Source organism: Ovis aries, chromosome 2 (genome assembly GCF_016772045.2).
Source record: "Ovis aries strain OAR_USU_Benz2616 breed Rambouillet chromosome 2, ARS-UI_Ramb_v3.0, whole genome shotgun sequence".
NCBI lineage: Eukaryota > Metazoa > Chordata > Mammalia > Artiodactyla > Bovidae > Ovis > Ovis aries.
This window is the reverse complement of record NC_056055.1, coordinates 221,094,876-221,122,016: the sequence shown is the minus strand read 5'-3', so window position 1 is coordinate 221,122,016 and position 27,141 is coordinate 221,094,876. Positions and strand designations below refer to the sequence as shown.

General features: G+C 46.6%; 2 protein-coding genes across 6 annotated transcripts in view; both read left to right on the top strand.

Annotated features, from left to right (window-relative positions):
• Positions 1–217: 217 nt before the first annotated feature.
• SLC23A3 (solute carrier family 23 member 3) lies at positions 218–6,631 on the top strand. Of its 4 annotated transcripts, none has more exons than XM_042244257.2 (12): positions 218–504; positions 709–773; positions 878–975; positions 1,160–1,233; positions 1,574–1,755; positions 2,072–2,195; positions 2,366–2,480; positions 3,245–3,498; positions 3,997–4,102; positions 4,411–4,578; positions 5,607–5,702; positions 5,797–6,631. In XM_042244257.2, exons 1-12 carry the CDS (start codon positions 340–342, stop codon positions 6,081–6,083), a joined length of 1,734 nt encoding a protein of 577 aa, XP_042100191.1. In that variant the 5' UTR covers positions 218–339; the 3' UTR covers positions 6,084–6,631. The 4 variants fall into 4 exon arrangements, with proteins under 4 accessions (XP_042100191.1, XP_042100190.1, XP_004004988.1 ...); XM_042244256.2 differs by having other exon boundaries at positions 616–773; XM_004004939.5 differs by having other exon boundaries at positions 616–773; positions 878–1,005.
• An 864-nt stretch (positions 6,632–7,495) lies between these two features.
• Positions 7,496–27,141, top strand: part of NHEJ1 (non-homologous end joining factor 1) — a 90,348-nt gene continuing 70,702 nt past the window's right edge. For both annotated transcript variants that reach the window (XM_012146435.4, XM_042244258.2), the window contains exons 1-5: positions 7,496–7,575; positions 10,656–10,923; positions 11,843–12,055; positions 18,850–18,988; positions 19,921–19,979. In XM_012146435.4, coding sequence (XP_012001825.3) covers positions 10,747–10,923; positions 11,843–12,055; positions 18,850–18,988; positions 19,921–19,979 — 588 coding nt within the window. In that variant the 5' untranslated portion in view covers positions 7,496–7,575; positions 10,656–10,746. The remainder of the gene's footprint in view (positions 7,576–10,655; positions 10,924–11,842; positions 12,056–18,849; positions 18,989–19,920; positions 19,980–27,141) is intronic.

The window sequence follows — 27,141 nt, the reverse complement described above, 5'->3', positions numbered from 1 at the left end:
CAGTCTATCAAAATTGCCCTGGCTATGCTAGGGGGGGTTTCCTCCCCACCACTCCTGTCCTGGGACAGGAGACCCAGATGGAGATTCTTGGGATGGGGAGGGACTCGGAACTTGGTTCCCAGGTTAATGGGTGATGGAATTTGCACAAGAGCTGGGCAAAGGTGAAAGGGCTGTGTCCTTCCCCAAACCCCTCATCTCTTCGCTCTGCTTCATTGACACTCCCGCCCCCTCACTGCTCCAGGCAGTTAACTTCACACAAACTCTGACCTCTTTCTCTCTCTCTCTCTCCCTACTTAACTCTGGCCCAGGGCGGCCAGGACAAGACAGAAGGCAGGGAGCATGAGCCAGTCACCGCCCAACACCATACAGCTCCAGTCTATGGGTTCCCAGGGCACCCTGGCTCCCCTGCCACAGCCACCCGATGTCCAAAATCCCCCCTCTCACTCTTGGGCCTCTCTGTGTGGGCCTCCTCCCTGGGGCCTCAGCTGTCTTCTGGCTCTGCAGGTAGGAGGCAGAGGTGCCTGGGTTTCTGCTGGCTGAAGAGGGTGTTTGGAGGGTGTAGGTGTGGCATGAGAAACCCTCTGGAAATACGTATTTCTGCCTAATCGCCCGCAGCATATCTTGGTGTTGGCTTCTCTGCTCTGCACCTCCCACCTGCTCCTGCTTCAAAGTCTCCCAGCAGGAGGACTCTCTTTCTCCCCTGCCCAGCTCCTGGCTTCCAGCCTCTTTGCATGTGGCGTGTCTACCTCCCTGCAAACTTGGATGGGCAGCAGGTGAGAGGAACTCCCTGGAGAGAAGGTGACAGGGTCCCAGAGGGGAGGTAAGGCTCAGGGAGGCTGGCGACTGCCCCACGTTACCAGACCTGCTGTTCCTTCAGGCTGCCTCTTGTCCAGGCTCCGTCCTTACAGTTTCTTATCCCCGCCTTGGTGCTGACCAGTCAGAAGTTACCTCTGGCTCTCCGGACACCTGGAAACTGTGAGCACAGAGCAAGGGCACAGGCCGAGGGTGGGGTTGGGTGCTCCTCTGAGCACACAGGTGGACTTGGGTGCAGGGTTGAGATGGGGCAATGATGAGAGGGCCAGACGCCAGCCAGAACTGTAGAGCAATGGGTCTCCATCCTGTTTCCGTCTCTCCTCTCCACGCCCCCAACATCTCCCAGCCTCCCTTGTCCTGCACCTCTGTGAGGGGCCTGGCTGCCATGGCTTGGAACTCTGGAACACTTCTATCCGAGAGGTACATGCTTGCAGATGTGGAGGGATAGGGCTGGACTAAGAGTGCTCCCAGGGTTGGGGAGGTTCTTGTTTCCATTTTGTAGGAACTGAGATGCTCTGGGGAAAGAGGTGGTGGTGGGGAACCCGTCCTGGAATTGTTTTTTTTTTTTTTTCCCATATCATGCAGCTTGTGGGATCTCAGTTTCCCAACCAGGGGCTGAACCTGGTCCATGGAAGTGAAAGCCTGGAATCCTAACCACTGGGATTCTAGTGAGCTCCCTGGAATTAGTTAAGAAGTCCAGGCTGAGGTCATATTGATAAAGGAGAATGTTTGCTCTTTGTCCTTTTCTTCTCTCCACCAGGTGTCCGGGGCTGTGGTGGTCTCTGGGCTGCTGCAGGCCACTCTGGGGCTCTTGGGGGGTCCTGGCCACTTGTTCCCCCGCTGTGGGCCCCTAGTGCTGGCCCCCAGCCTTGTTGTGGCAGGGCTCTCTGTCTACAGGGAAGTAGCTCTGCTCTGCTCCACTCACTGGGGCCTGGCATCGCTGTACGTAAGTCCTGAGAGGCATGATGCCTGGTGGGTTGTGTGGGAGCAGGGGGAGGGGAGAGCTGCTACTCTGCCAGTCCAGCAGCTGTCTCAGCAGGGATAACACTTGTGGATTTGGAATCCAAGACTTTTACTGGATTCGTTGGTCACCTTGACTTGTACCTTGTCTCCCACTGACCCCCAAGGTGCCCTCCTTCCCTCTCCACGGGGGCATTCTTCTCTGGAACCCCCTTTCGTGGTATTCTGCCCCTCCCATCTCACTCCTTGCCTCAGGGGCAAGCTTCCTCTTGCCCATAAAGCCCTTTCCCTTTTCTAGGCTGATTGTGCTCATGGTGGTCTGTTCTCAGCATCTGGGCTCCTGCCTGCTACCCCCACGCCCCTGGAGGCCAGCTTCAACCTCTTCAACCCATACTCACATCCTGGCCTTCAGGCTCCTCTCGGTATGTGGGGGTTTGGGGGGGGGACAGTTGGAGTTAGGAGGGCTGGCATGGACTGCTCACTTGGCCCCTACTTGGTTGTTGCTTACCCCTTTAAGAAGGTTGGAAGGTTCTGGGGGAGGGGTCTTCCCCAGAAGACCCTTTTCTGAGTCTTTCTGAGACTTGTCCCTCAGGTGCTGATCCCAGTGGCCTGTGTGTGGATTGTCTCTGCCCTTCTGGGTCTCAGCATCATCCCTGGGGAGTTGTCTGCCCCCACCGGGGCACCATGGTTTTGGCTGCCTCATCCAGGTAGGCTTTCTCCTAGAACTCAGAACCTGCACTCAGGAAGCTTATAATATGTCAGGGAATACAGATACTAATTCAATAGTTACCTAAGTGAGTGTAGAATTGCATGTAGTAAATACAGCAAAGGACATGTACCTTGTATGATGAAGGTTTACAACGGGAAAAAATCTGACTTTATTGGAGAGGTTAGGAAAGGCATTCTTTTTAAAATGGTTTTTATTTTTATTATTTTTTGACCATGCCACACAGCTTGTGGGATCTTAGTTCCCCGTCCAGGGATCAAACCTGGGCCCTCAGCAGTGAGAGATGGAGCCCTAACCACTGGACTACTAGAGATTTCCCAGGAAAGGCATTCTTGAGGAAGTGATCACTGAGCTGAGATGTGAGAGATAAGTAGGAGCTTATTAGGGAAAGGCAAGAGACAAGAGCATTCTAGGTGGAGCGAACAGCATATGCAAAGGCCCTGTGGTGGCCAGCAGCACAGCAAGTACAAAGGCGTGAAGCAAGGCCAGTGTATCTGGAGTGAAAGAAACGATGAAGAGTGTGGTTGTAAATGAGGCTAGAGAAAGAGGTAAGGGTCAGACCAAAGGGACCTTGTAGATTGCAGTAAAGGGATGGGTTTTTACCCTGAGTTTGATGGTTTTGTCCCAAGACATTATCTTCAAAGACAACGGGGACTTTAGGCTTCCTGTGTCACAGGCTTTTGCAGGCAGGGGGATGCTTCAGACTCGAGTCTGGCCCCAAAGTGGCTCCTTCTCCCTCCCCAGCTGAGTGGGACTGGCCCTTGCTGACACCCAGGGCTCTGGCTGCAGGCATCTCCATGGCCTTGGCAGCCTCCACCAGCTCCCTGGGCTGCTATGCCCTCTGTGGCCAGCTGCTGCGTTTGCCTTCTCCACCTCCGCATGCCTGTAGCCGAGGGCTGAGCCTGGAGGGACTGGGCAGTGTGCTGGCTGGGCTGTTGGGAAGCCCCATGGGCACTGCATCCAGTTTCCCCAACGTGGGCACGGTGGGTCTTCTCCAGGTATGTGAACAGGGGTGTGGGGAGAGGAACCGGAGGTGCAAGAGAGGGAAGGGAACTGACGGCTTGCTGCGCCCAGCCCTCTGTCGGGCTCTTCACAGTGGCCGTCTCATTGAGAGAGGTGCCTAGAAGTGGTGGGGACTAGGAGTGTGAGGGAGACACTAAGTCACTGCTGAGCTCCTTCTGTGCCTCAGGCTCCTTCTGTACCAGGGCTGAGGTTCTAGAGAGGAAGGAGTCAGATGAAATCCCTGTTCTCTTGAGGACTTAAGAGAGAGAGAGGCAGACGTGTTAGGAGAAAAGCAAATAAGATACTTTCCAAAAGTGACAAGTGCTATTAAGAAAACAAAGCAGGGGATGGGAAGGGGGTTGAGTAAGAGCAATCCCTTTAGGATGCTTCTTGGGAGAGTAACATTTAAGTTGGGATCCAAAGGATGAGATGGGGTTGGCCAAGCAAAAAGCTTGAGTGGTCGAGGTGTGTTCCAGTGTCTCTTCATCACGTAGGCTGGACCTCGGCGAGTGGCCCACTTGGTGGGGCTGTTCTGCGTGGCGCTGGGGCTCTCCCCGAGGCTAGCCCAGCTCCTCACCACCATCCCGCTGCCTATGCTTGGTGAGTGGGCCTGTGCTTGGTGAGCGGGTGTCTCAGTAGCACTAGTATTGAACCAGGATCCCTCAGCAGGGCCCAAGTGGTTGCTTGTGGTCGATACCCTTTCTTTCTGAGAAGCCTCCCTAGTATGTGGCTGTGAGTATGTGGCAGCTGCCCGAATTTTCTCAGCCACATCTTGGCTTCCTGACTGGGCTCCTGGGCCCCTGGGCTTTTTGGTGGTCTCTGCCCATCACAACCTGCCCCGCCCTATAGTAAGTACTCTGCTGTGCCAGCCCTCTCCCAACCTCTTTGATTACTTCCGTACGGCACAGGTGGGATGCTGGGAGTGACCCAGGCAATGGTTCTGTCTAGTGGATTCTCCAGCTTCCACTTGGCTGACATTGACTCTGGGCGGAATGTCTTCATTGTTGGCTTCTCCATCTTCACGGCCCTGTTGCTGCCGAGGTGGTTTCGGGAAGCGCCAGTCCTACTGAGCACAGGTGGGAGGAAGGGGAGGGAAAGAGTAGTTGCCTGGCAGTGGGCAAGCAAGGGCTCAAGGATTGAGTTTCTCTGGACTCCAGGCCCCACACCCTTCTCTGGGCTTGGGGATAAATAGTCTGTCCATTTGTTTAGCAAATATTTACTGAACACCATGCTAGCTTCCCTGGGATACAAAGGTGCCTATAGATTTACAGTCTAGTGAAAGAGATAAGATGTGTAGAAATGCAACTAGAAAGGCTCAGATAAAGAGCTGTGATGCTCTGCAGTGAGAGAGATGGCTTCTGTTGGAGATGATCCCGATAACTTTTATGGAGAAAGTAACATTGAGCTGGTCTCAAAGGATGGTAAGATTGAAACGTATTTGGTAAGAAGGTCATTCCTGGCAGAGGAACCACAGTAAACAATGCTGAAATAGGAAGTCATAGCATATGCTCCCGGAGCAGCAAATAACTTAGTTTGTTAGCTCAGCTTAGCAAACAGCAGTGATTTTAACTGAGGACGATTTTATCCCACAGAGAACATTTGGCAGTGTCTGGAGACATTTTTGGTTGTTACAAGCAGGGGAGAGGTTACTTGCATTTAGAGGTTATTTGCATTTAATGGGTAGAAAGATGCTGTTAAACATTCTATAGTGCCCAGAACAGCCTCTCTCAAACAGAGAATTATCTGGTCCAAATGTCAGTAGTACTGAGGTTGAGGCACTCAGGCTAGAGCATAAAAGGTGAGAAGGAGGAAATAAGGTTGGGGATTTTAATACCAAACTTTCCAAAGACAGGGAGCCTGGAATGATCAAAGCATATCTGAAGGGCATGTGGATGCCCAGAAGACAGGGTGTTAAGCAGGGGTCCTGTGGGAAGGGTCTGGGTGTGGGAAATAGAGAGCAGAGGGACAAAGTGGGGAGGGAGAGATAGAACAATTCAGAAAGATATGCCCTCCATCCAGTACTTAAGCTTAGGTTGGAAGTATTAGGCCCTTGGTTTTGCATAGTGTCAGAGTCCCCCTCCTGCCTGGTCCCAACTCCTTGTAGGCTGGAGCCCCTTGGATGTGCTACTGCGCTCATTGCTCACAGAGCCCATCTTCCTGGCGGGACTCTTGGGCTTCCTCCTAGAGAACACCATTTCTGGTAAGTTGAGGCCAGGCCCCAGCAGACTGGGGAGTGGCCAGAAAGTCATCACTCCCTGGGTTGGGCAATGTCCTGACCACTCTGTCTTTTGCAGGCACACGGCTTGAGAGAGGCCTAGGGCAAGGGCTGCCACCTCCTTTTACTGCCCGAAAGGCTCGGATGCCTCAGAAGTCCAGGGAGAAGGCAGATAAAGAGTACGAGCTTCCTTTCTCCATCCAAAACCTGTGTCCCTGCATTCCCCAACCCCTCCGTTGCCTCTGCCCGCTGCCCCAAGACTCTGGGAATGAGGAAAGAGGGCCCGCTGAGCCCAGAGAGACAGCTGACTTGCTGCCTGACTTTGGGGACCAGTGCCCTCAGCCTAGCAGAGGACAGTCCCAGTAATTACCAGGACTCCTACTCTAGTTAGTTTAGTCCTAACTCCCAGCTTGCTGAAGAACCAGATCACAGGCTCCACTTTTTCCCGGGGAGAGGATGTGTGTGTGTATCTCACATGGGCCCCCCAAAAATCTCACTTCCCAATAGGTGTGTTTGCCTTTTCCTTTCTTAGTTAGGCCTGTTCCAGAGCAGGGGCTGTGAATGAATGAGTGATATTTTGCCTGTGAATGATCTATACTCGAACCCTAGCATTCACTTAACTGATATTTATTATCTCCTATGTGTAAGGTCCTGGAAATATAGATATGGATAAGACAGGGTCCCTCCCCTCTCAAATACTTATGATTTAAAAAGACATGTAATTACTGGACTTCCCTGGAAGTCCAAGCTTCCAGTGCAAAGGGTGTGGATTCCATCCCTGGTTGGGGAACTACTAAGATCCAGTAAGCTTTGTGGTACATCAAAAAAACAACAACAATAAAAAACATGTAATTACTAACTAAAATCCAAAGTGGAAGTCAGTCTTCAATAAAGATTAAAAGAATGCTATGGGAGCAAAGAGTAAGAAACAATGAATTCTGATTGGGGATAGTGGGAAAGACTTTACATAGAAGCAGCACTGGGGCTGGCCTTAACAAGAGGACTTTGGGTTGTGGAACATGGATGAGAATTTTTCAGACTTGGGTGTCCAGATGGAGCAAAACTGTAAGTTACACAAGGTACAAGATGAGTTGGATTGGTGATGGAGCATACGTATGGTGGTGGATGGAGGGAGAAAGCAGGCAGGAAGGTACAAGACAAGGTCAGACCAGGGGAGGTATGCCTGGGAGACTCATCTCTTAAACAACCAGAGTGCTGGTGGGACCCAAGAGAGAATATCTAGTGACGTTCAATCCCCTCATTTTATTTAAAAATAAAACAACAAAAAAGACACGTAGGGTAGGGAAATTTGACTTTCGGTTTTTCAACAAATTCAAATTCGTGGTCCTTCTTCCTGCATTTCGTCTGGCATTCTTTCTACTCTGCCAGGGCAACTCTGCTGTGCTGAGCTTAGTTGCTTAGTCGTGTCCGATTCTTTGCGACTCTATGGATTGTATCCAGCCAGGCTCCTCTGTCCATGGGGATTCTCCAGGCAAGGATACAGGAGTCGGTTGCCATGCCCTCCTCCAGGGGATGCATCTTCCCAACCCTGGTATCCCGCATTGCAGGCGAATTCTTTACTATCTGAGCCTCCAGGGACGCAGGGCAACTCTAAAGTGCGCCTTTTTCCTTCTACCCACCTACCAGGGCCCCGGTAGCCCTCCGGCTCCGAGCACTCCAGTTATCAGCTCCCGGGGCCCAGATGCCCCGCCCACATCAGGCCTGGGCTCCGCCCCAGTGTCCCAAGACCCCACCTCCCTGTAGTGGGGGTGGGAAATGCTTCTACTCTAGGCCTTTTCGTTGGCGCGGGCGGGCCAGCCTGCCGCGGGGAGGGTGAGAGCTCTCTCGGCCGCTCACGGTAGGTGGGGTCGAGCTGTAATCCGGGCCAGGGCCAGGGCTAGGCAGCGAAAGACATCTCGGGCCCTGCGGGCTGGTCCTGGCAATAGCGCCTCCTCCCCCCAAGTGTCCTGCCAGGAGGGACCCGCGCGCGGCCAAGGTTCTGGGCCAGGCCTCCGGGGATGGGCGGGGGTGGTGGTGGCAGGGGCCGCGCGTGCGCAGCTCGCCTCCCGGCCGCGGGGCGGGGTTTGTGGAGGTACTCCCAGCCGGCAACTTGCTGCGATGAAGCAGCCGGTTTTTGGCCTTGTTGCCGCTTGGGGAGTCCGGAGCCGCGCCTCAAGCAGCCGGCTCTGTAAAAATAGAAACACGGACTGGAAGGCCTTTCTCGCGAGGGCGAATGGAAACTGGCTGCCACCAGGCGGGGCTCCTGGGGTGGGGCTGTGGTAAAGGGAGGGAGGGTCCGCCCTCTCCCAGAGGGATGAGGCGGGGCAGAGTCTAGCCCGGACAGTCTTTGGCGTTCTGCTGTCCTCTGCAGGATGGCGGAGGAACTGCGCCTAGAGGGCTCATCCCGACTCGCTTTAGGCAACCCCACTCCGCTGTTGGCACTCCGCTGTTGGCCCTCCACACTTCCCCTCCCTTCATTCAGTAATTGTAACAGGTGTACATTTGACTTCCCTCAAAGCTCAGTGACACGACTGAGCGACTTCACTTTCACTTTTGAGAAGGAAATGGCAACCCACTCCAGTGTTCTTGCCTGGAGAATCCCAGGGACGGGGGAGCCTGGTGGGCTGCCGTCTATGGGGTCGCACAGAGTCGGGCAGGACTGAAGCGACTTAGCAGCAGCAGCATAGCTCAGTAGGTAAAGAATCTACCTGCAATGCTGGAGACCCGGGTTCGACTCCTGGGTCGGGAGGATCCCCTGGAGAAGGAAATAGCAACCCACTCCAGTATTCTTGCCTGGAGAATCCCGTGGACAGAGGAGCCTGGCAGGCTACAGACCCTGGGGTCGCAAGAGTTGGACACGACTTAGCAACTAAACCACCACCACCACACTTGAAGCTAATATAATATTGTAAATCAGCTATACTTCAATAAAAAATTATTAGAAGAAAAGAAAAGAAAAATAAACGGGTGAATCTGGTTAATGTGAAGTCATCCTGGAAGGAAATAAGAAAAAGCTGAGATATAGATCTCAGAACTGGACGTGTGTGGTGAGAGCAGCTTACTCTAGGTGTGGTGCTGAATTTCTCAAACCTTTTTGGGGGGCTTTTTGACCCCCCCAGCTGCATTTTAAACTCCTCCCCCACCCACAAAACACCATACAGTGTGAGGGTCTTGAGCATCCAGGCTTTCTAAAGTGACAGGCTCAGATAATCAGCCCAATTTTGATGACTGACAGGCTCAGATAATCAGCCCAATTTTGATGACTGAGAATGCACACTGGGGTGTGTCTAGAAAGGAGAGAAGGGCTTGGTGACTTGCTGTTTGTGACATACTTGAGGTTTGTGATCTTGGGCAAAGTGGGACTCTGGTCTGGTGAGGACTGGCTTCATCATTCCCAGATCTTCCCCTCTGAGTAGGAATAGCAGGGGAACTGTGACTGAAATACCATCCTCCAGACAGAAGGTTTTGAGGCTGCAGATAAAAGTCACAATATATGCATTTCTATTTCACCTGCCTAGTGACTGTACAAATTATGTTACAAGGCTGCACTAGGTTATGGTTGGAAGAATAATGGCTTAGATTGAGATGAAAATGACTGGAAGAATGGAGCCATGTTAACCATATTAATGAAATCCAAGGATTTTCATTGTTTTCTTTATATTCTTAAAGATCTGCCTCCCCCAACTTCAGTTTGTATTTATAGACTTTCATTATATCACTTTTTTTTTAACCCACAGGAAAAATGATCAAACTGCCTGTAAAGTAGCCACAGTTACTGAACATCTGTTAGGTTGAGGCTACACATTTAGTTATTGAAGCGGAAAGGCTGGCTTCCAGGATGTTCAGCAGGGCATGATATTGATGGCAGTGCCTTGGGTAGGGAGGTAGGCGATGAGGGAAGTGGAGTTATTTCATGGTCTCTACTTTTGCTATGTTCTGTATCTTATATTGACTTCTTAGTCATTCAGGGTCTTTTTGAAATGGAGTTGGGGCTTTTCTCTTTGCTTCTGGACATGGAGTTATTAGCTCTTTATTTGACCATAACTGTGGACCTCTTCCCTCCAAATGGGTATATGCATGTATGCACAAAGTTCACGTATAATTCCAGAGAACTTACATGCATTGACTCTAGATTAAGAATCCCTGAGAATGTATCTATATTTAGGGAAAAATGTATTTAGAGGACATATAAGTGTATATATATGCATATAGTAATTTATGTAATATATAGATATATGTTTAGTGAATATACACACCTCTAGTATTCTTGCTTGGAGAATCCCCACTGACAGAGGAGCCTGGCAGGCTATAGTCAGTCCATAGGGTCGAAGAGTCAGACACGACTGAGCAACTAAACACACACACACACACACACACACACATATTTAAAATTCTGAGAGCTTCCAGAGTTTTGTTTTTAGATAATGATCAAATAATTCGAGTTTCCTGCTTATGACACTTACGATGTTTTATAAAAAAGAACAATTTCTTCTCTTTTAGGAATTCTGGGAAAGGATAGCACTGACATTTATTAGGAATGTGATAAAGATGCGATCTTTATCACTGCCATCAATGATATCATGCCCTGCTGAACATCCTGGAAGCCAACCTTTCCACTTCAATAACTAAATGTGTAGCCTCAACCTAACAGATGTTCAGTAACTATGGCTACTTTACAGGCAGTTTGATCATTTTTCCTGTGGGTTAAAATGGTGTAGGTTTCCACAGTTTTACCATTGGAAAGCAGAAATTCTAGTACCCGTTTATTGAGGCTTAAATGCCATTGAAGAAGGAGATATTTTACATCCTCTAGGAATTTAATATGAGGAAAAAACCGTCAAAATTCTAGATAGAATTTTAGTGATGCTCAGCTTATTACATACCAGGAGGGTGGAGGAGAGGGGGAAGAAAGTAAATCCATTCCTTTTGTTTTCGTAGGATTTTCACGAAGCATATTTGATACAGAACTGTTTGGTGTCAGACCTGCAGGACCCTGGAGGCACTTTGCTAAATTAAGACTCTGCTGCAGATGGAGGAACTGGAGCAAGGCCTGCTGATGCAGCCATGGGCATGGCTACAGCTTGCTGAGAACTCCCTCCTGGCCAAGGTGTATATCACCAGGCAGGGCTATGCCTTGCTGGTTTCAGATCTTCAACAGGTGTGGCATGAACAAGTGGACACTAGTGTGATCAGCCAGCGAGCCAAGGTAAGTGTGAAGAGAAGTACTGCTGTGGGTGGCAGGGGACATAATTTCTTCCCTAGTGAAGGTCAGGGAACATTACCATCTCCCAACTTGTTGGCCTGTAGGTTGCCAAGGAAGGTCAAATCAGGATAAAACAATTGCTACCAGTGTTCTGCACTTCCGCCTCTAACCCTGGGATCTTTCCATATGGGTGTGGGTATATTTCTGTAGTGTATTCAGGAGAAGGAAGAATTGTGAAGTAGGCCAGAAATGTTTTCTTCTTTCCTGTTCTGATGTTTTTATTTTCCCTCCCCTTCCTCTTCTGTCTACTATCTTCTCTTTTAAAAATGTCTTCATTTACATGGCTGCATCGGGTCTTAGTTGTGACATGTAGGATCTTTCATTCTGGCTTGAGGACTTCTTCTCTAGTTGCGGTGTGTGGGCTCCAGAGTGCACTGGCTCGGCGGTTTCTGCACACGGGCTTAGTTGCCCCTCAGCACGGGCCCTTCACTTGCTCCTCAAGGTTCTGGATCTTCCCGAACCAGGGATTGAACCCTCATACCCTGCATTGCAGGATGGATTCTTAACCCACTAGACCACCAGGGGAGTCCCCTGCCCACTGTCTTCCTGTTAACCAGAGCTTTCCTTTGCTGTTACCTATGAGAGTCCCAGGTGGCACTAGTGGTAAGAACCTGCCTGCCAATGCAGGAGACGTAAGAGACTTGGGTTCAGTCTCTGAGATGGGAAGGCCCCCTGGAGAAAGGGAAGGCAACCCACTCCAGTATTCTTGCCTGGGAAATCCCATGGACAGAGGAGTCTGGCGGGCTGCAGTATGTGGGGTCACACAGAGTTGAACATGACTGAAGTGACTTAGCATGTATGTACAAGGGAGTCAGTTTCCTTTTAGCATTCTCACTCTGTAGAAACCCTGCTGTCTTTTTAGGAGCTGAACAAGCGCCTGACTGCTCCTCCCGAGGCTTTTCTTTGTCATTTGGATGATCTGCTTCGCCCGTTGTTGAAGGATGCTTCTTGCCCTGGCACGGCTACATTCTCCTGTGATCATGTGGAAGAGGCACTGATTCTACGGGTGCGGAGTGAGCTTTCTGGCCTCCCATTCTATTGGAATTTCCACTGCATCCTAGCTAGCCCTTCACTGGTAAGTGCAGTTTGAACATGGGGTAGGGAAAGGGGTGCCAGCTGCTCCTTCTTCTCAAAGCTTCTCATATGAAGCTTTTGGTACTCTCTCTTCTTTTCTTTTTATTTGTAAACCCCATTTGAAATTCTTCTCCAATTAGAAAACTTTTCTTAATTAGAAAGAAGGCATAAAGGTTTCTTGACTGGTATTCCTTTCCTTATAAAAGGAGCAGAGTTTGGGTCTACATGTTTGACTGGGTATCTTTAGTCATTACTTGATTTATTGAACATTTATTAAGCATCTACTGTGGGCTAATTGTTGGGTGTTCAGATTTAAAACAATATAGCCTATTGGTGGCTCAGACAGTAAAGCGTCTGCCTACAATGCGGGAGACCTGGGTTCAATCCCTGGGTCGGGAAGATCCCCTGGAGAAGGAAATGGCAACCACTCCAGTACTCTTGCCTGGAAGATCCCATGGACGGAGGAGCCTGGTAGGTTACAGTCCATGGGGTTGCAGAGTCGGACACAACTGAATGACTTCACTTCTCTTCACTTTAGCCTATTTCTGGATTCATAATCTAATGAGAAGACAGACAAAAAGCAGGATAAAGGATGGTATATACGTTGATCAAGATAAGCTCAGGATGATTGAGAAATCTGGAAAACATTTTTGAAAAGATCTTCTGAGCTGAGTTTTGAAGATGGGTAGGAACTAATTGGAGAAAATGAAAAAAATCATTCTAGGCAAGAGTGCATTTTGAGAGGAGTGGAGGTGTATAAGTGTGGGGGAAGTGGGGGAACTTCATGACTGCAGAAAGTTGTGAGAAAAGAGGTAAACAATAACCAGATCTTGAAAGATTCTGATGAGTTTGGATTTGATCCCAAAGGCAACAGGGATTCATTGAAAAACTTTAAGCAGGGGTTTCATTTCAGTTCAGTTCAGTCGCTCAGTCATGTCCGACTCTTTGCAACCCCATGAATCACAGCACGCCAGGCCTCCCTGTCCATCACCAACTCCCAGAGTTCACTCAGACTCACGTCCATTGAGTCAGTGATGCCATCCAGCCATCTCATCCTCTGTCGTCCCCTTCTCCTCCTGCCCCCAATCCCTCCCAGCATCAGAGTCTTTTCCAATGAGTCAGCTCTTCGCATGAGGTGGCCAAAGTACTGGAGTTTCAGCTTTAGCATCATTCCCTCCAAAGAAATCCCAGGCTTAGCAGGTAATAGTCACTCACATTGGTTGATTTTAGTTGAGTTTATCAAAATTTCCACCTTGCTTTAGACAGAATTTGTTTTTATTTAAAACCCCTGTACCTTTTTCTAAGTAACACCAGGGGGCACTGTTCCCTCAATAATGCTTGTTGTGGCACCAAAACATTTGAGCAGCTTTGGGGAAGCCCTCCCAATAGCTACTCTTATTTTGTATCACACAGCCCTGGAAATTCAGACAAGTGAGACTGGAGAGGCAGTTCTCATTGGAAACTTATGAGCTCTAATAGTTATTTCTTTCAAAAGAATACAGTAAAGGATACTTGCATAATGATAATATAATGGAAAGTAATATGTTAAGAACACTTAGCTCTCCTAGGCAAATTTCTCTAGTCGGAGAGCGGCAATTTAAAAAGAGGCAGCAGTATTTAGAGTCGAATGAGTCTTGGTTGGCCATGGGGAGAACAATTTATTAATAATTATGCTTCAAGATATATTATTCAAAGAAGAAGAATGCCATCTCAGGGAAACCCCTGTACCTGAGAAAGCTTTATAGGGGAAAATTTAGAACCAGTGGACATGGGCGAGGATGTAGGTGGATTCTGTTTCAGGCTTGTATGTGTCTGTGAGGTCACACAGTCATAATTTTTGTTTGTTACTCATTCTTGTCATAGCTCTTATTTAATTCTTTTTGAATGAGTAACTCATGCCAAAGGCAAACACTTCAAATGGCATTTAAGGGTATGTCATTAAGAAATCGGTCTACTTTCTATTCCCTTCGCAGTCCCTCATTTTCCTTCTCTAAAACAACTACTGCTGTCACAGTCTTGTGAATTCTTAAGGAAAGCTACATATATGTTTGTGTGTATGTATCTATACATTTATATATGGATATACGTATATATATGAATATACTCATACAGTCAGAATCAGATCTTTGGATATGTATGTATTTTCACAAATGTTAACATGCTGTTCGCAGTGTCCAGTACCTTGCTTTTTTCACAAGTTTTAGAACTTGGAAATCATTCACAGTAATACATTCAGAAGACCTGCCTTAATATTTTTTTAATGGCCACATAGCATTTTGGTGAATGGATGTATCAACATGTATTTAGTTGATCTGCTGCCAGTAGATGCTTAAACTCTTTCCATTCTTTTGTTGTTGTATGTAATAAACACCCTTGTATTTACTTTTTCTATGTGTAAATGTGTGAGTAAATTCCTAGAAGTGGAATAACTGAATCAAGGAATACTTGCATCTTTAATAAATTGCTAACATAATGCCGTCTTGTCTTCTGGAGAGATTATGCAGTATAGCTCCTCCTCATCATACAAGAGAGTGACAGCTTCCCTCTTCATACAGGGAGCTTCCCCACCTCCTCTACCACATGGTGTATTCACGTTAGTAATGTGTTGATAATAGTTTTCCTATCTCTGCAAGATATTATGGGAGATATAAAGCTTCCTAACACAGAGCCCATTTCCCCTTCTGGCCAACCTCTCTTCATCACCCACACCTTCCTACTGTTCAGTCTTTCTATTATCTAATCTAATTCAGTTTTGTTGTTATTATCTTTTTTCCCAGTGTAATTCTTTTTTGGAAATAATTTTATTTCTCTGCTTTTGGCCGCACTGGGTCTTTGTAGCTGTGCTGGCTTTTCCGTAGCTGCGGCGAGCGGGGGCTACTCTCTAGGTGCGGAGCGCGGGCTTCTCTTCGTGGCGGCTTCTCCTATTGCGGAACACGGGCTCTAGGGCATCATGGCCTCAGCAGCTGTGGCTCATGGGCTCTAGAGCACAGGCTCAGTAGTTGCGCACATGGGCTTAGTTGCTCCAAGGTACCCAGGTTCTTCCTGGATCAGGGATCAAACCCATCTCTCCTGAATTGGCAGGTGGATTCTTTACCACTGAGCCACCAGGGAAGCCCTAATGTAATTCTTGATATTCCATATTTTGAGTTTCAAATTTGTCACCTCTTTGGCAATTTTATGATTCCCAGGAGTCACATCCAAAGTTTTTTTTTTTTTTTTTTTTTCCATAGTGGAAGGAGCACAGGGTTTGGAACCAGCAGACCTGAACTTGTAACTTAACTCCACCACTTTGACTACTTGTCTCAGCTTGGATAAGTTACTAAGTTTTTATGAGACTTAGTCTCTTCATCTGTAAAATGAAGATACCAATCATGACCTTACTACAGAGTTGTGAGGATTAGATAAGAGAATATGTCGCATTACTTGGCCTTAGCATTAAAGTGGACCTATGAGAGCAAATATTCCAACTCCGCAATTTTTTCTTTTTAAAAAAGACAGGGACCATGAGAGTACTTGGGGGTGAAGTCATTTTCACATCCAGGTATAGTTTAGAACCAGGATAGCATGTTAATCTGATTCCCAGTCTACTGTCTTTTTCATTAAATTCAAGCATGCTGTGTTTCATCTTGGGATTGATAACTGCTGTCCTGCTCTTCTGACTCATGAACATTTCAATGGGAAATCTGAAGACGTTGGGGAAAATTATAAATAGCTTTTCCTCTAGACAAGATTGGCAACTCCTGCTTCTATATCCACCACACTTCCTGACTTCCTTAGCTGTTGGGAGCTCTGTAAGGGCAGAGGCCTCACAGGGTCAGAGCACATATTTGACACCCGGTAGGTATTTATTGAATTGACTTATTGAACTGCATCTTTCCATATGTTGCTGTCCGCAGATGAAGGGGAAGGAGTGTCCCTGGCCTCCTACAGCACTTCAGCGTTTTTCCTTGTAGTGTCTGTGGATTTGCTTTGAAATCTATTGCTTCAGCCACAATGTCTTATTCTAATTAATTGATCTAAGACAGGGTTCAGCTAATGTTGAAATGAGTTATACCCCAATGATTCAGAATGGTGTAACCCAACTCTGTGAAATTATTTCAGAAGCTGAAATATTCAATGATAAAAAGCTTTTAAAAAACGCTATATAGACATTGGAGTCCTATCAATAATTGAAATAATCACCACATTTAATTAGACATGGCATTGATTAAAAGCTGTTTCTCATCATGTTTCATGCTGTTTTATTTACTACCACTCAAAGGAATTGCTGTGAAAGTAACCCCCAGAGAAAGGTTGGTTATTAACTTTAGGAGTTTCTATTATTTGAGTGCTGCTACCAAATAGATGGTGACGCTGCTCAGTTAGCAGTAGTAGTTATTTTCAATTCAGCCCACCAACCATTGACTTGCTTTCAGATAAGTATTCACCTGTTTTTCCTCCTGGTCTCCCTTGAAAAGGTCCAAACTTAAAACAATTCCTAGGAAAGAGGGTTGAGTCTGGAACAGATACATTTTCCAAAAGCAGGACTTCTGCCACACTCTGAACAGTACTGCCTGGAGGTTTAAGTTCATACTAAGGATTGAGCTGGGAGATAGTACCTGGTTGGGGTGTGCTGTGTGACAGAAAGCAGGGACCAGTCTCTATGGCTGGACTTGACTACTGGCCTCCCACGCTGCACTGTTACCCCTGCGTTTCTTGGATCCTGGTGCTGATACAAAAGCTGTTGCCATTAACCCCTAACCTCCCCCACAGCATCACACACCCAGTGTCTTCTCTTCTAGAAATCTGTCTGTAGTGAAAGATCTCTTCCTCTCAGTTTGAGCTGTGATACGCTTGAAGCCTTTAGTAATAAGTTTTACTAGAAAGTTAATGGAAATGCACACAGAAGAGTCTGAAGAATTCAGACTTCTGATCCTGGTCCAAATGAGTCTGGCTTGTACATCTTATTGGCCACTTCAGTACCTTTTCTTCATTTCAAGCCTGTGTGGGCTATCTTGTCTAAAAGTTCTCCTGTTCAGGTCTAGGGCAGGGATTGGCATACTGTGGTCAGCAGGCCAAACCTGGCATGCTGCTTGTTTTTGTAAAGTTATATTGGAACCCAGCCACCCCCGTTTATTACATGTTGTTTATGGCGGTTTTCTTGCTACAACAGCTGAGTTGAGTATTGTGGCAGGGACTGTATGGGCCACAGACCTGAAAATATTGACCATCTTGCCCTTATAGAAAAAAATTTGCTGACCTCTGATCTAGGGCATTTCTTCTTAGTGCCTCTTAAAAGAAACAATTCTCCTTGAGGGAAAGGAAAGGAACTTTCATGATACTTCCCAGGTGTAAATGATCGAATTTAGCTATTTCTTTTTTTGGCTGGCTGTTGTACACCATGTGTAGGTGAATGGAATAGTTTTTCTATATAACTATGCATTATCATATAAGCATCACCCTAGCTGCATTACCATATAGCCATGCTTGCATCCTTCTTTACCTCTGGTTAAGAGCAAGCCATGTGGAAGGCTAGCTTATTCCTTCCTAGGCTGGTCTTTCGGTGACTGGCTTGCTTCAGTTACAACAATGATCTTAGACTTTGCTGCATTTGTGGGGACAGATTGAAACTCTGGCCTCATTGTGGGCTGTTATCAGCCCTGAACATTCAAAAAGCTAAGATCATGGCATCCATTCCCATCACTTCATGACAAATAGATGGGGAAACAATGGAAACAGCAATAAACCTTATTTTCTTGGGCTCCAAAATCACTACAGATAGTGACTGCAGCCATGAAATTAAAAGATGCTTGCTCCTTGAACGAAAAGCTATGACCAACCTAGATATTAAAAAACAGAGACTTTACTTTGCTGACAAAGGTTTGTCTAGTCAAAGCTATGGTTTTTCCAGCAGTCATGTGTGGATGTAAGAGTTGGACCATAAAGAAAATTGAGTACCAAAGAATTGATGCTTTTGAACTGTGGTGTTGGAGAAGACTCTTGAGAGTCCCTTGGACTGCAAGAAGATCAAACCGTCAATCCTAAAGGAAGTCAGTCCTAAATATTCATTGGAAGGACTGATTCTGAAACTGAAACTCCAATACTTTGGCCACCCGATCCAAAGAACTGACCCTGATGCTGGGAAAGATTGAAGGCAGGAGAAGAAGAGGGTGACAGAGGATGAGATGGTTGGATGGCATCATCAACTCAATGGACATGAGCTTGAGCAAGCTCCAGGAGTTGATGATGAACAGGGAAGCCTGGCATGCTGCAGTCCATGGGGTTGCAAAGAGTTGGACATGACTGAGTGACTGAACTGAACTGATCAGCCCTGAAATGGCTCATAGTTAGTGTCTGGGTCTGATCTGACTTTCAAAGTTCTCTACTTTCTGCTGTTGTTTGTCTTCTGTTACGCTCTAGCCAGCATACTGTTTTAGCTGGATCCACTTTCTTGAAGGTTACCTGGATCTTCTGCTTTTGTCTCTAATTTTTTGCTGAGAGTTGAGTCCACACTTACCTCTTATCACCTGTATCACAGCCTTCTTTTTACATCATGAGTCGAGGTTATCTGTTCATGTGTGCTCTCCTTTATTCTTCCCATCCTCTTATCTGTGCCACAAAGGAAATCCCTGGACCTCTTTCACATACTTATTATTATATCTGTGTTTACATTCATGTAAACATGTTGCTTGCTTATAAAAATATAAATTCCTGTGAAAACATTTGTTTTTTTAGTATTTTTTCCTAATACCTTATATAGTGTTAGGGAGTGCTTAATGTGTATCTGTTGACTAATTAGTATCTCTTCCATGGAAGGTCTCCCAACATTTGATTCGACCTCTGATGGGCATGAGTCTGGCATTGCAGTGCCAGGTGAGGGACCTAACAACGTTGCTTCATATGAAAGATCTAGAGATCCAGGACTACCAGGAGAGTGGGGCTACACTCAGCCGAGGTGAGAGGACATTCTTTTAGACATCATGTGGGGTTTTTCATTTGTTTGTTTTAAATGATTTTATTTATTTATTTTTGGCTGTGCTGGATCTTTGTTGCTGTGTGGGCCAGTCACTAGTTGCGGCGCGTGGGGGCTATGCTCTAGTTGTGGTGCATGTACTTTTCATTGCAGTGGCTTCTCGTTGAGGAGCACAGCCTCTGGGGCACACAGGCTTTAGTAATTGTGGCTCCCGGGCTCTGGAGTGCAGACTCAGTAGTTGTGGCACATGGGCTTAGTTGTTCTGTGGCAAGTGGGATATTCTCAGATCAGGGAGCAAACCTGTGTCTCCTGCATTGACAGGCAGATTCTTTACTACTGAGCCACCAGAGAAGCCCAGGACATTCTTTGGGAGTTGGGTGGGGAGTGGTTGAAGGGCCTTTGGAAAGGGGGAGACTCATTTGTATTAGGGAGGTACTTCGCCAGGTGCTGGGTGCTAACCAGGAACTGGAGATTAGATGACACTTCTTTTGCTTCAAGTGTCTGGCTGGGGCCCAGGTGTCTAAGAGATGCTGTAACTGAGCCAGACATGCCCTAGGCAATGGCCAGGTAAGACTCTGGAAAGGGGCCGACAGCTGTACAAAATTGCATAAGGGCAAACATAACTTGGGACTTTAGAAGGCTGCATAGCTCCAACTTCAGATTAAAAATTCAATCCAACCTGTCTTTGTGGTGGGAAGACCTTTGAGTGCACATGCTGCCGCTGAACCCGTTGTCCTGGCTAATCATCCTTTCCTCCTCCTGCTTGTGTTCTTCTCCCACTGGATTGCTGTCTCTGGATGTTGCATTTTTATCCTTTTCCCCAAGAAGTCCTGAGCTCTGTTCCCTTTCCATCTCACAGGTAGGGAGCTCGTTCTAAGACTCATATTTTCTTTCTGTCTCCCTTCTTGTTACAGATCGGTTGAAGACAGAGCCATTTGAAGAGAATTCCTTCTTGGAACGATTTATGGTAGAGGTAAAGTGTTCCTTATTTCCTTTCTCTTTCTGCAACCTCCACTTTACTTCCTCTTTCCAGGTGTCAGAGTAGTGACTTGCATTTTGGGTATTGGGTTTGATTGCATGATTGAAAAATCTATTTTCTAGAAAAGTAACCTACAGAAAGTCTGAAAAGCTTAAGATGGAGAAGTTGGGGAGAAGTAGGGGGAAAGAAGTAAAAGGTAGAAGTGGGCTGATTAACATTTGTAAAACATCTCTGCTGTAATACCTAGGCATTTTATTTGGTATTCTCTTGGAAAGCTTGGTTGACCAGTTGCTAAATTTTTGCTTGTTGCGATTTGATCCCAGGTCTGGATTGTGGAGCAAGGGGCTAGTCATTATTACTTGTCCCCTTGTACATCCTGCAGTAGGGGATGGTGAAAAGCACAGGGCTACCATTTGGGGACGGTCTTGTGGGCGCAGTAGGCTGTGGAAAATCACAGTGTTTATGCAAGAGGACTGGCAAGGGAATGAATGGGGAGTAGATAATTGTGGCCTGTCAGAAGCTCCTTCCTAGGTTTCCCTTCTAAGGATTGAGCTTGGCCAAAAGAAACATCTATTAAATGCCAAGCAGGGGGAATATTAATAATAGTGACCTTTGATAATACCAGTCAATATTGATCTTTTTCTCTAACTCTTCTGGGAGTTGTTGGTTGTACAGTTAGTACCCTAGTATTATTGCACTATTTTCTAATTATACATGTTACCCAGGTTGGTACTTTATTGTGTTATGCTGTTATAATATTTATCATATGTATGGATTATTCATTTTTCTGTCTTGTCTTCTAGGCTAATTTGTCAGCTCCTTGTGGGCAGGGACTGTGACTCATACTTCTTTTGAACCTGAAATTCGTGCTTTTCACAGGGCTGGGCAACAGGCAGGTGTTCTTGATTCGGATCCTTCTGTCCTGCCTCTGTCTGTTGACTGAGCAGTAGCTGCATGATGCTTGAGGTCTTAACAGTGAGAACCAAACATGTGAACGGAGCCCTCAGTCCCTCTACTAAAGCGGTTGTAATTCTGAAGGAGGAGAGATGCGTTGCTAAGTCTTGAAGGAGAACAGGTTTTAGGTATTCATGGGGAAAAAGAGACCATTAAACCAAAACTTGGGACAGAGAGATTTCCTAGGCCCTTTTTCTTTCAGATAGCTTCTCCTGTCTATAGGTTTATGTATTAAGGAGGTTAATGTAGGCTGGTATGACATGCTTGTTCCATGCCTCAGCCCCTTAGTCAAACGATGTTAGGGTTATTCTTAGCTCATCAGGGAGGTGCCTTCCTATCTAGTGCCTGCATACCTATTCAGCTTGGTTTCTCAGCATTTTTTTTCTGTATATTTTATGCGTCAGCCGTATAGAATGGCTTTGAATTGCCAAAAATGCTGTTTTCTCTCACCGTTGTGTCTCTGCACACATTGTTCCTTTATCTAGAATGCCCAATGCTCTGGTCTTTTCTAGCTTGTGAATGTCTATTAATCTTTCGAGTGTTAGCTTCAGCTTCTTCGGGAGACCTTTACAGACTGTCCTTGTAAAGATAATCCTTCTTTCCTGAGATGATAGTGCCTGGGTTCATGCCTTATTATAGCTTCATAATGATGCTGTTTGTATGCTTGCAAAAGTATGTCTTTTTCCACTGAGCTATGGACTCTTTGCTTCTCGGCCTTTTGGCTGAGATCGCAGACGGTAAAGCGTCTGTCTACGATGTGGGAGACTCGGGTTCAATCCCTGGGTTGGGAAGATTCCTTGGAGAAGGAAATGGCAATCCACTCCAGTACTATTGCCTGGAAAATCCCATGGACAGAGGAGCCTGGTAGACTACAGTCCATGGGGTCGCAAAGAGTCGGAGACAACTGAGCGACTTCACGTTCATGGACTCTTTGAAGGGCTTCCTTCCTTGGTGGCTCAGATGGTAAAGCGTCTGCCCGCAATGCAGGAGACCTGGGGTTCAATCCCTAGGTTGGGAAGATCCCCTGGAGAAGGAAATGGCAACCCACTCCAGTATTGTTGCCTGGAAAATCCCATGGACAGAGGAGCCTGGTAGGCTACAGTCCATGGGGTCGAAAAGAGTTAGACACAACTGAGAGACTTCACCTTCACTTTCACTTTCATGGACTCTTTGAGGGCAAGAACCATGTTGAATGTGTTTCCATGTTTCCAGCACCAAACATAGTGCCTGGAAGTAATAGGTTCTCAATGAGTTTGTGGGTAAGTATGTTGATAAGCCCTTGCTAGAGGGATTTTATGAAAATTGTGGCTGTGTGGGCTGTGGATCCAATGTTGCTTGTTAGACTCATATTCGGGATCTTCAGTTTTTCTTCTGATTTACTTTGTGGCTTTGATAAATCACTTCTCTCGGAGCCTCTATTTTCTCATTTGTAAAATTGGAGGCTCATTTCACACTATTGAGGTGGGGGGAACACTGTGGAACTGAATGAGAAAGCATGTAGAAAACAGGTGTTAGCCCAGGAAGGAGACTGGTGTTTTCGAACCAACTGCATCAAGAATACTGGTCCTCTAGGTTCTGGGTGGATCACATCCAAACTGCATAGACTTGTAGAGTTTTATTATATCTGGAAAAGATCTGAGAGATAGTAGTAGCTTTCCACTTCATAGCTAAAGAAATTGGGGCTCAGGGCCTTTCCTGGTGCTCCAGTGGTTAAGAATTTGCTTTGCAATGCAGGGGATGCAGGTTTGATCTCTGGTTGGGGAACAAAGATCCCACGTGCCATGGAGCATGTTGCAACTAAGACCTGTCACAGCCAAATAAATGGATAAATAAAATAAAAGCAATTGGGCCTCAGAAAGGTTAAGTGACTTGCCCAAAGTCATATGGTGGTAGCTGTAGGTTTAGGACCATCCACACTTCTTGACTCATAGTCTAGTATTATCCCTATTTTGTTTTGCTGCTTTTACTGGTCGTACACACAAATTAGAGGAGAGTCAAGGGCTGGGGTAATGTTGAATTCTTATGACCTCTGGGACCACTGCACTGTCCTCAGAATGTCCTACAGAGCTGCTAGAACTGAAAGATTTCTTCCCAGGACTGCAGCATTTCTTATGGCCACTGCATCTTTTCAGCAACTCTGCTTGCCTGGGGTCCTACAAACAGGACACAGAAGGGTCATAGGGTCACTCAAGACTGAGCTAAAAGGATGTGCCATCAAAATAAGCAACATAGGAAGATAAACAAACTGGGGACAGAGAGCTCGGGATGAAGGTGCAGGGGCCAGGGCCGATGTCAGAGGGCTGTGCGGTCAGTGCCTGGGGTCTGTTTTCCTGGTTCTCACTGGGACAGTTGCTAGGCAAGAGGCCATCGAGATAGGGTGCAAGGGGCAGTGGATGGGAGGTTTCTAGGACACTAAGTCCAGGAAAAATATTTAAGGATTGAACAGGGGTTACCTCTCCATATTTAGACCTTTTGTTTTTCCTCTTCCCTTAAGAGCCTGACTTTCATTTCCAGGGAGCCCAAAGGGGCCAATCGATGGTGACCTAACTAGAGGAGGAATCCTGGCAATGCCCATTCAAGTCAGGGCTAGCCCTGTTCTCACAGAGGGCAACATCTTCACGTAGAGCATTTCCTAGGACAAGGGGCTGAGAGGCCCCTTTAGGAATGGTAGCCCCGTCAAGGATTTGGGGTCTCTGACTACACGCCAGTCAGATCGGTGTTGAGGAGGAAGTTTAGGATGAGTGGGCTGGCATGGCCCTCGCTCAGCAGGGTCCACTGGAGGGAGTTCCTTCTCTCGGCCCTGTCCGTGCCTCCCTCTCTTCATCTGGTTGCCATCAGGCCGTGTGGCTGCTGGCGTGCTCTTTATTTATTTATCCCAGTGTAATGGGGTGAGGAGGGAGCTGGCCTAAGGCTGGCATTCCGAGGCCATGCCACGAGCCACAGGCGGTTTGCATGGGTGTGTGAGTCACTGGGGCTGCCTGCTGCTCAAACCAGAGGCGGCCGGCTCAGGGATAGCAGGCAGCCCAAAATAGAGCCCCGCCCTCTGCAGCTGGCAACCCCTGGCTGGGAATCAGCCCCGGACTCTGAAACCTGGGCAGTTGTGTGAAGTTGGCTTCCTCGGGGAGGGGAGCCTTCTCAGAGATAGAGATTTTGCAGTTCTTCTTCTCTGTCTTCAGTGGAGAATATATTCAGCATAGCAGTTACTCCCATGACTGCTTTCTAAATGCCTTGTCAGACTTAAATAATCTGTTCCATGTAATTCCTTAATCAATTTCTTTTTTTGTTTATTTTTTTCCACTTCTTAAAAAAATTTTTTTCTTATATATATTTTATTGAAGTAGAGTTGACTTACAATGTTTCAGGTGTACAGCAAGGAGATTCAGTTATACATATACATATATATTATTTTTGAAATTATTTTCCATTATAGGTTATTACAAGATATTGACTATAGCTCTCTGAGCTATACAGTAAACCTTTGTTGCTTGTTGCATATCTATTTTTTAAAGTAGAAATCTACCATTCTATTCATACTAAGTCAAACAAGTGGAATCGAATGTCATAAATTTTTTTAGTTAGGCAAATATTCATGTTTTCTATAATATATATTGCACACATTATCTATAAATATGTATACAAAGGCTTTTCTACCATGCTTGATAATAAACGTTTTATTTTGTGTTGGGGTATAGCTGGTTAACAATGTTGTGAGAGTTTCAGGTGAACAGCGAAGGGACTCAGCCATGCACATAGATGTATCCGTTCTCCTCCAGATTCCCTTCCCATTCAAGTTGCCACATAACACTGAGCAGAGTTCCATGTGACCAATTTCTTTTATATAGTTCTAGTTCTACAGCTATAATTCACATTGATTTGATTCAGCATCCTGAATGCAGCCATGTCCTTTGTGTCTTGTCTAGCTTTAGGTAGTATTTTCATCCCTTGTCTGGTTTCAGCCTGATTCTAGAGCAGAGACCTCAAGCTCTGAAGATCTTCATGCCTGCTCTTATGAAGCTGGAGCTTATGTCAAAGACACTTGGGGAAGATGAGGAGTCCTTTCACCTGAAAACTGCTCTCCTGTTAAGTTCACAGACAACTTCTGCTTGGTTTCCTTGGCTGGCTCTCCATCCTTTCGCTGGCCCTCACATGCTAGTGTTTCCCGGAGCTGGTAACCCTCCATCCTCCCACTCTTCACTCTCTCTGGTGATCTCATCCAGACCCCAGCTCCAGCTATCACTAGCACAGCCCTGAGTACTGGTTTTCTATCTCCATTAGGTTTCAGGCTCATAGTTCTTTCTGCATCTTTGACATTTCCACTTGGATGCCCCAAAGGCAATACCCTAAACATGTACAAAATTAATCATCTACTGCCCCAAACCCAGTTCTCTTCTATATTCCTTATCTTGGGGAACTGTACCACTATCTGTTTAGTTTTCTAAGCTAGAAACTTGGGAGTTATCCCCTCTTCTCTTTGTCCTTACTTTCAGAGCCTAACTTGTTAACCCCTTAAACATTTTTTTAAAATTTCTTTGTTTTGGATGCCCTGGGGCCTTCTTGCTGCGCACAGGCTTTCTCTAGTTGTGGCGAGTGGGGGTTTCTCTCTAGTTGTGGTGCATGGGCTTCTCATCATGGTATCTTCTCTTGTTGCAGAGCATAGGGCTCCAGGGCAAGAAGCCTTCCGTAGCTGCGTCCTGCGGGCTTAGCATTTGCAGTTTCCGGGCTCTAGAGCACGGGCTCAGTAGTTGTGGCATGCGGACTTAGTTGCTCTGTGCTATGTGGGATCTTCCTGAACCAGGGATCAAACCTGTGTTCTGTGCGTTGTCAAGTGGACTCTAAACCACTGGACCAACAGGGAAACCCTTGTTAACCCTTTTTTGAATCTACTCTTTTTCTCTGTTCCAACTTCCATTGCCTGATTAGCCATTATCTGCCCCATTTTTGGTTTGACCGTGTCACAGCTTCCTAATTTGTCTCCCAGTTAGTACTTATTTCCCTCCAATTGGACTGGAAGTTATGTCAGAGTGGTCTCTTTGAAACAGAAACCTGATAATGTCACTCTCCTGCTCAAAGTCCTTAACTGGTTCCCAGTTGCCTGCAGAAAGTGAAAGTGTTAGTCCCTCAGTCGTGTCTGAATCTTTGCAACCCCATGGACTGTATCCCACCAGGCTCCTCTGTCCATGAGATTCTCCAGGCAAGAATACTGGAGTGGGTTGCCATTCCCTTCTCCAGGGGACTCTTCCTGACCCAGGGATCAAACGTGGGTCTCCTGCATTGCAGGTAGTTTCTTTACTGTCTGAGCCACCAGGGAAAGTTCAAACTCCTTGCTGCCACACAAGACGGTTCATGATGTGGTCCTGCTGACTTCTTCAGCCTGACATTATGTCTTTCCCCAGTAGCACCCCGCCCTTTCATCACGTTCAAGTATTGACAGCTTCCTGTCCATACATCTCGTGATCCATTAGCCTGGTAGTCTCTTCTTTCTTATCCTCATGGCAATCTCTTGTTCAGTTTTCCCAGCTCCGCACTGGTGTCATCCCTTTCTTGAGTCTCCCATGACAACTTTTCCCTCTCTCAGTCTGCTCTCCAGGCATAAGTATACTACCTTGTTATCCCTACAGCCCCTTATACTTTTTCTTTTTGACTATACCACATGGCATGTGGGATCTTAGTTCCCCAACCAGGGATCGAACCTCTGCCCCTTGCAATGGAAGTGCAAATCTTAATCACTGGACCACCAAGGAAGTCCCAGCCCCCTGTACTTACCACTGCTGTAAAATTTGTCAACAGGGAGGATGTGGAAATGAAAAGGAAGGGTAAGGAGGCAGAGGACAATTGAGTTGGCTGATCTTTTCTTATTTGGGTTTTTCCTTTAGAATGCTTGTCAATTCCTTTTCCTTAGTATACTTTCTTAATGTGGCTTCCACAGCATGATACTCTCCTGTTTTTTCTGTCTCACGGGTTGTTCCTTCTGGACTCTTTTTCTGGTTCCTTTCCCTCACCTCTTAATGTTGGAGTGCCCTAGGACTCAATCCTTGATGCTCTGATCTTTTTTCTCTCCTTTAGTGATCTAATCTAGTCTCATATCTTTAAATATCATTGCACTGATGAATCTCAAATTTAGTTTTCATTCTAGACCGACCCCCAACTCCAGACTGCCTGCTCAACATTTTGACATGGAAGTCCAATAGAATCTCACCTTTAA

What these genes read in the sequence shown, in the direction of transcription:
- SLC23A3 (XM_004004939.5), top strand. Translation starts at nt 340, where the DNA reads ATGAGCCAGTCACCGCCCAACACCATACAGCTCCAGTCTATGGGTTCC. An exon ending in TGGCCTTCAGGCTCCTCTCG is followed by an intron (nt 2,196 to 2,365) that starts GTATGTGGGGGT and finishes CTTGTCCCTCAG; the next exon opens with GTGCTGATCCCAGTGGCCTG. An exon ending in GTTTTGGCTGCCTCATCCAG is followed by an intron (nt 2,481 to 3,244) that starts GTAGGCTTTCTC and finishes CTCCCTCCCCAG; the next exon opens with CTGAGTGGGACTGGCCCTTG.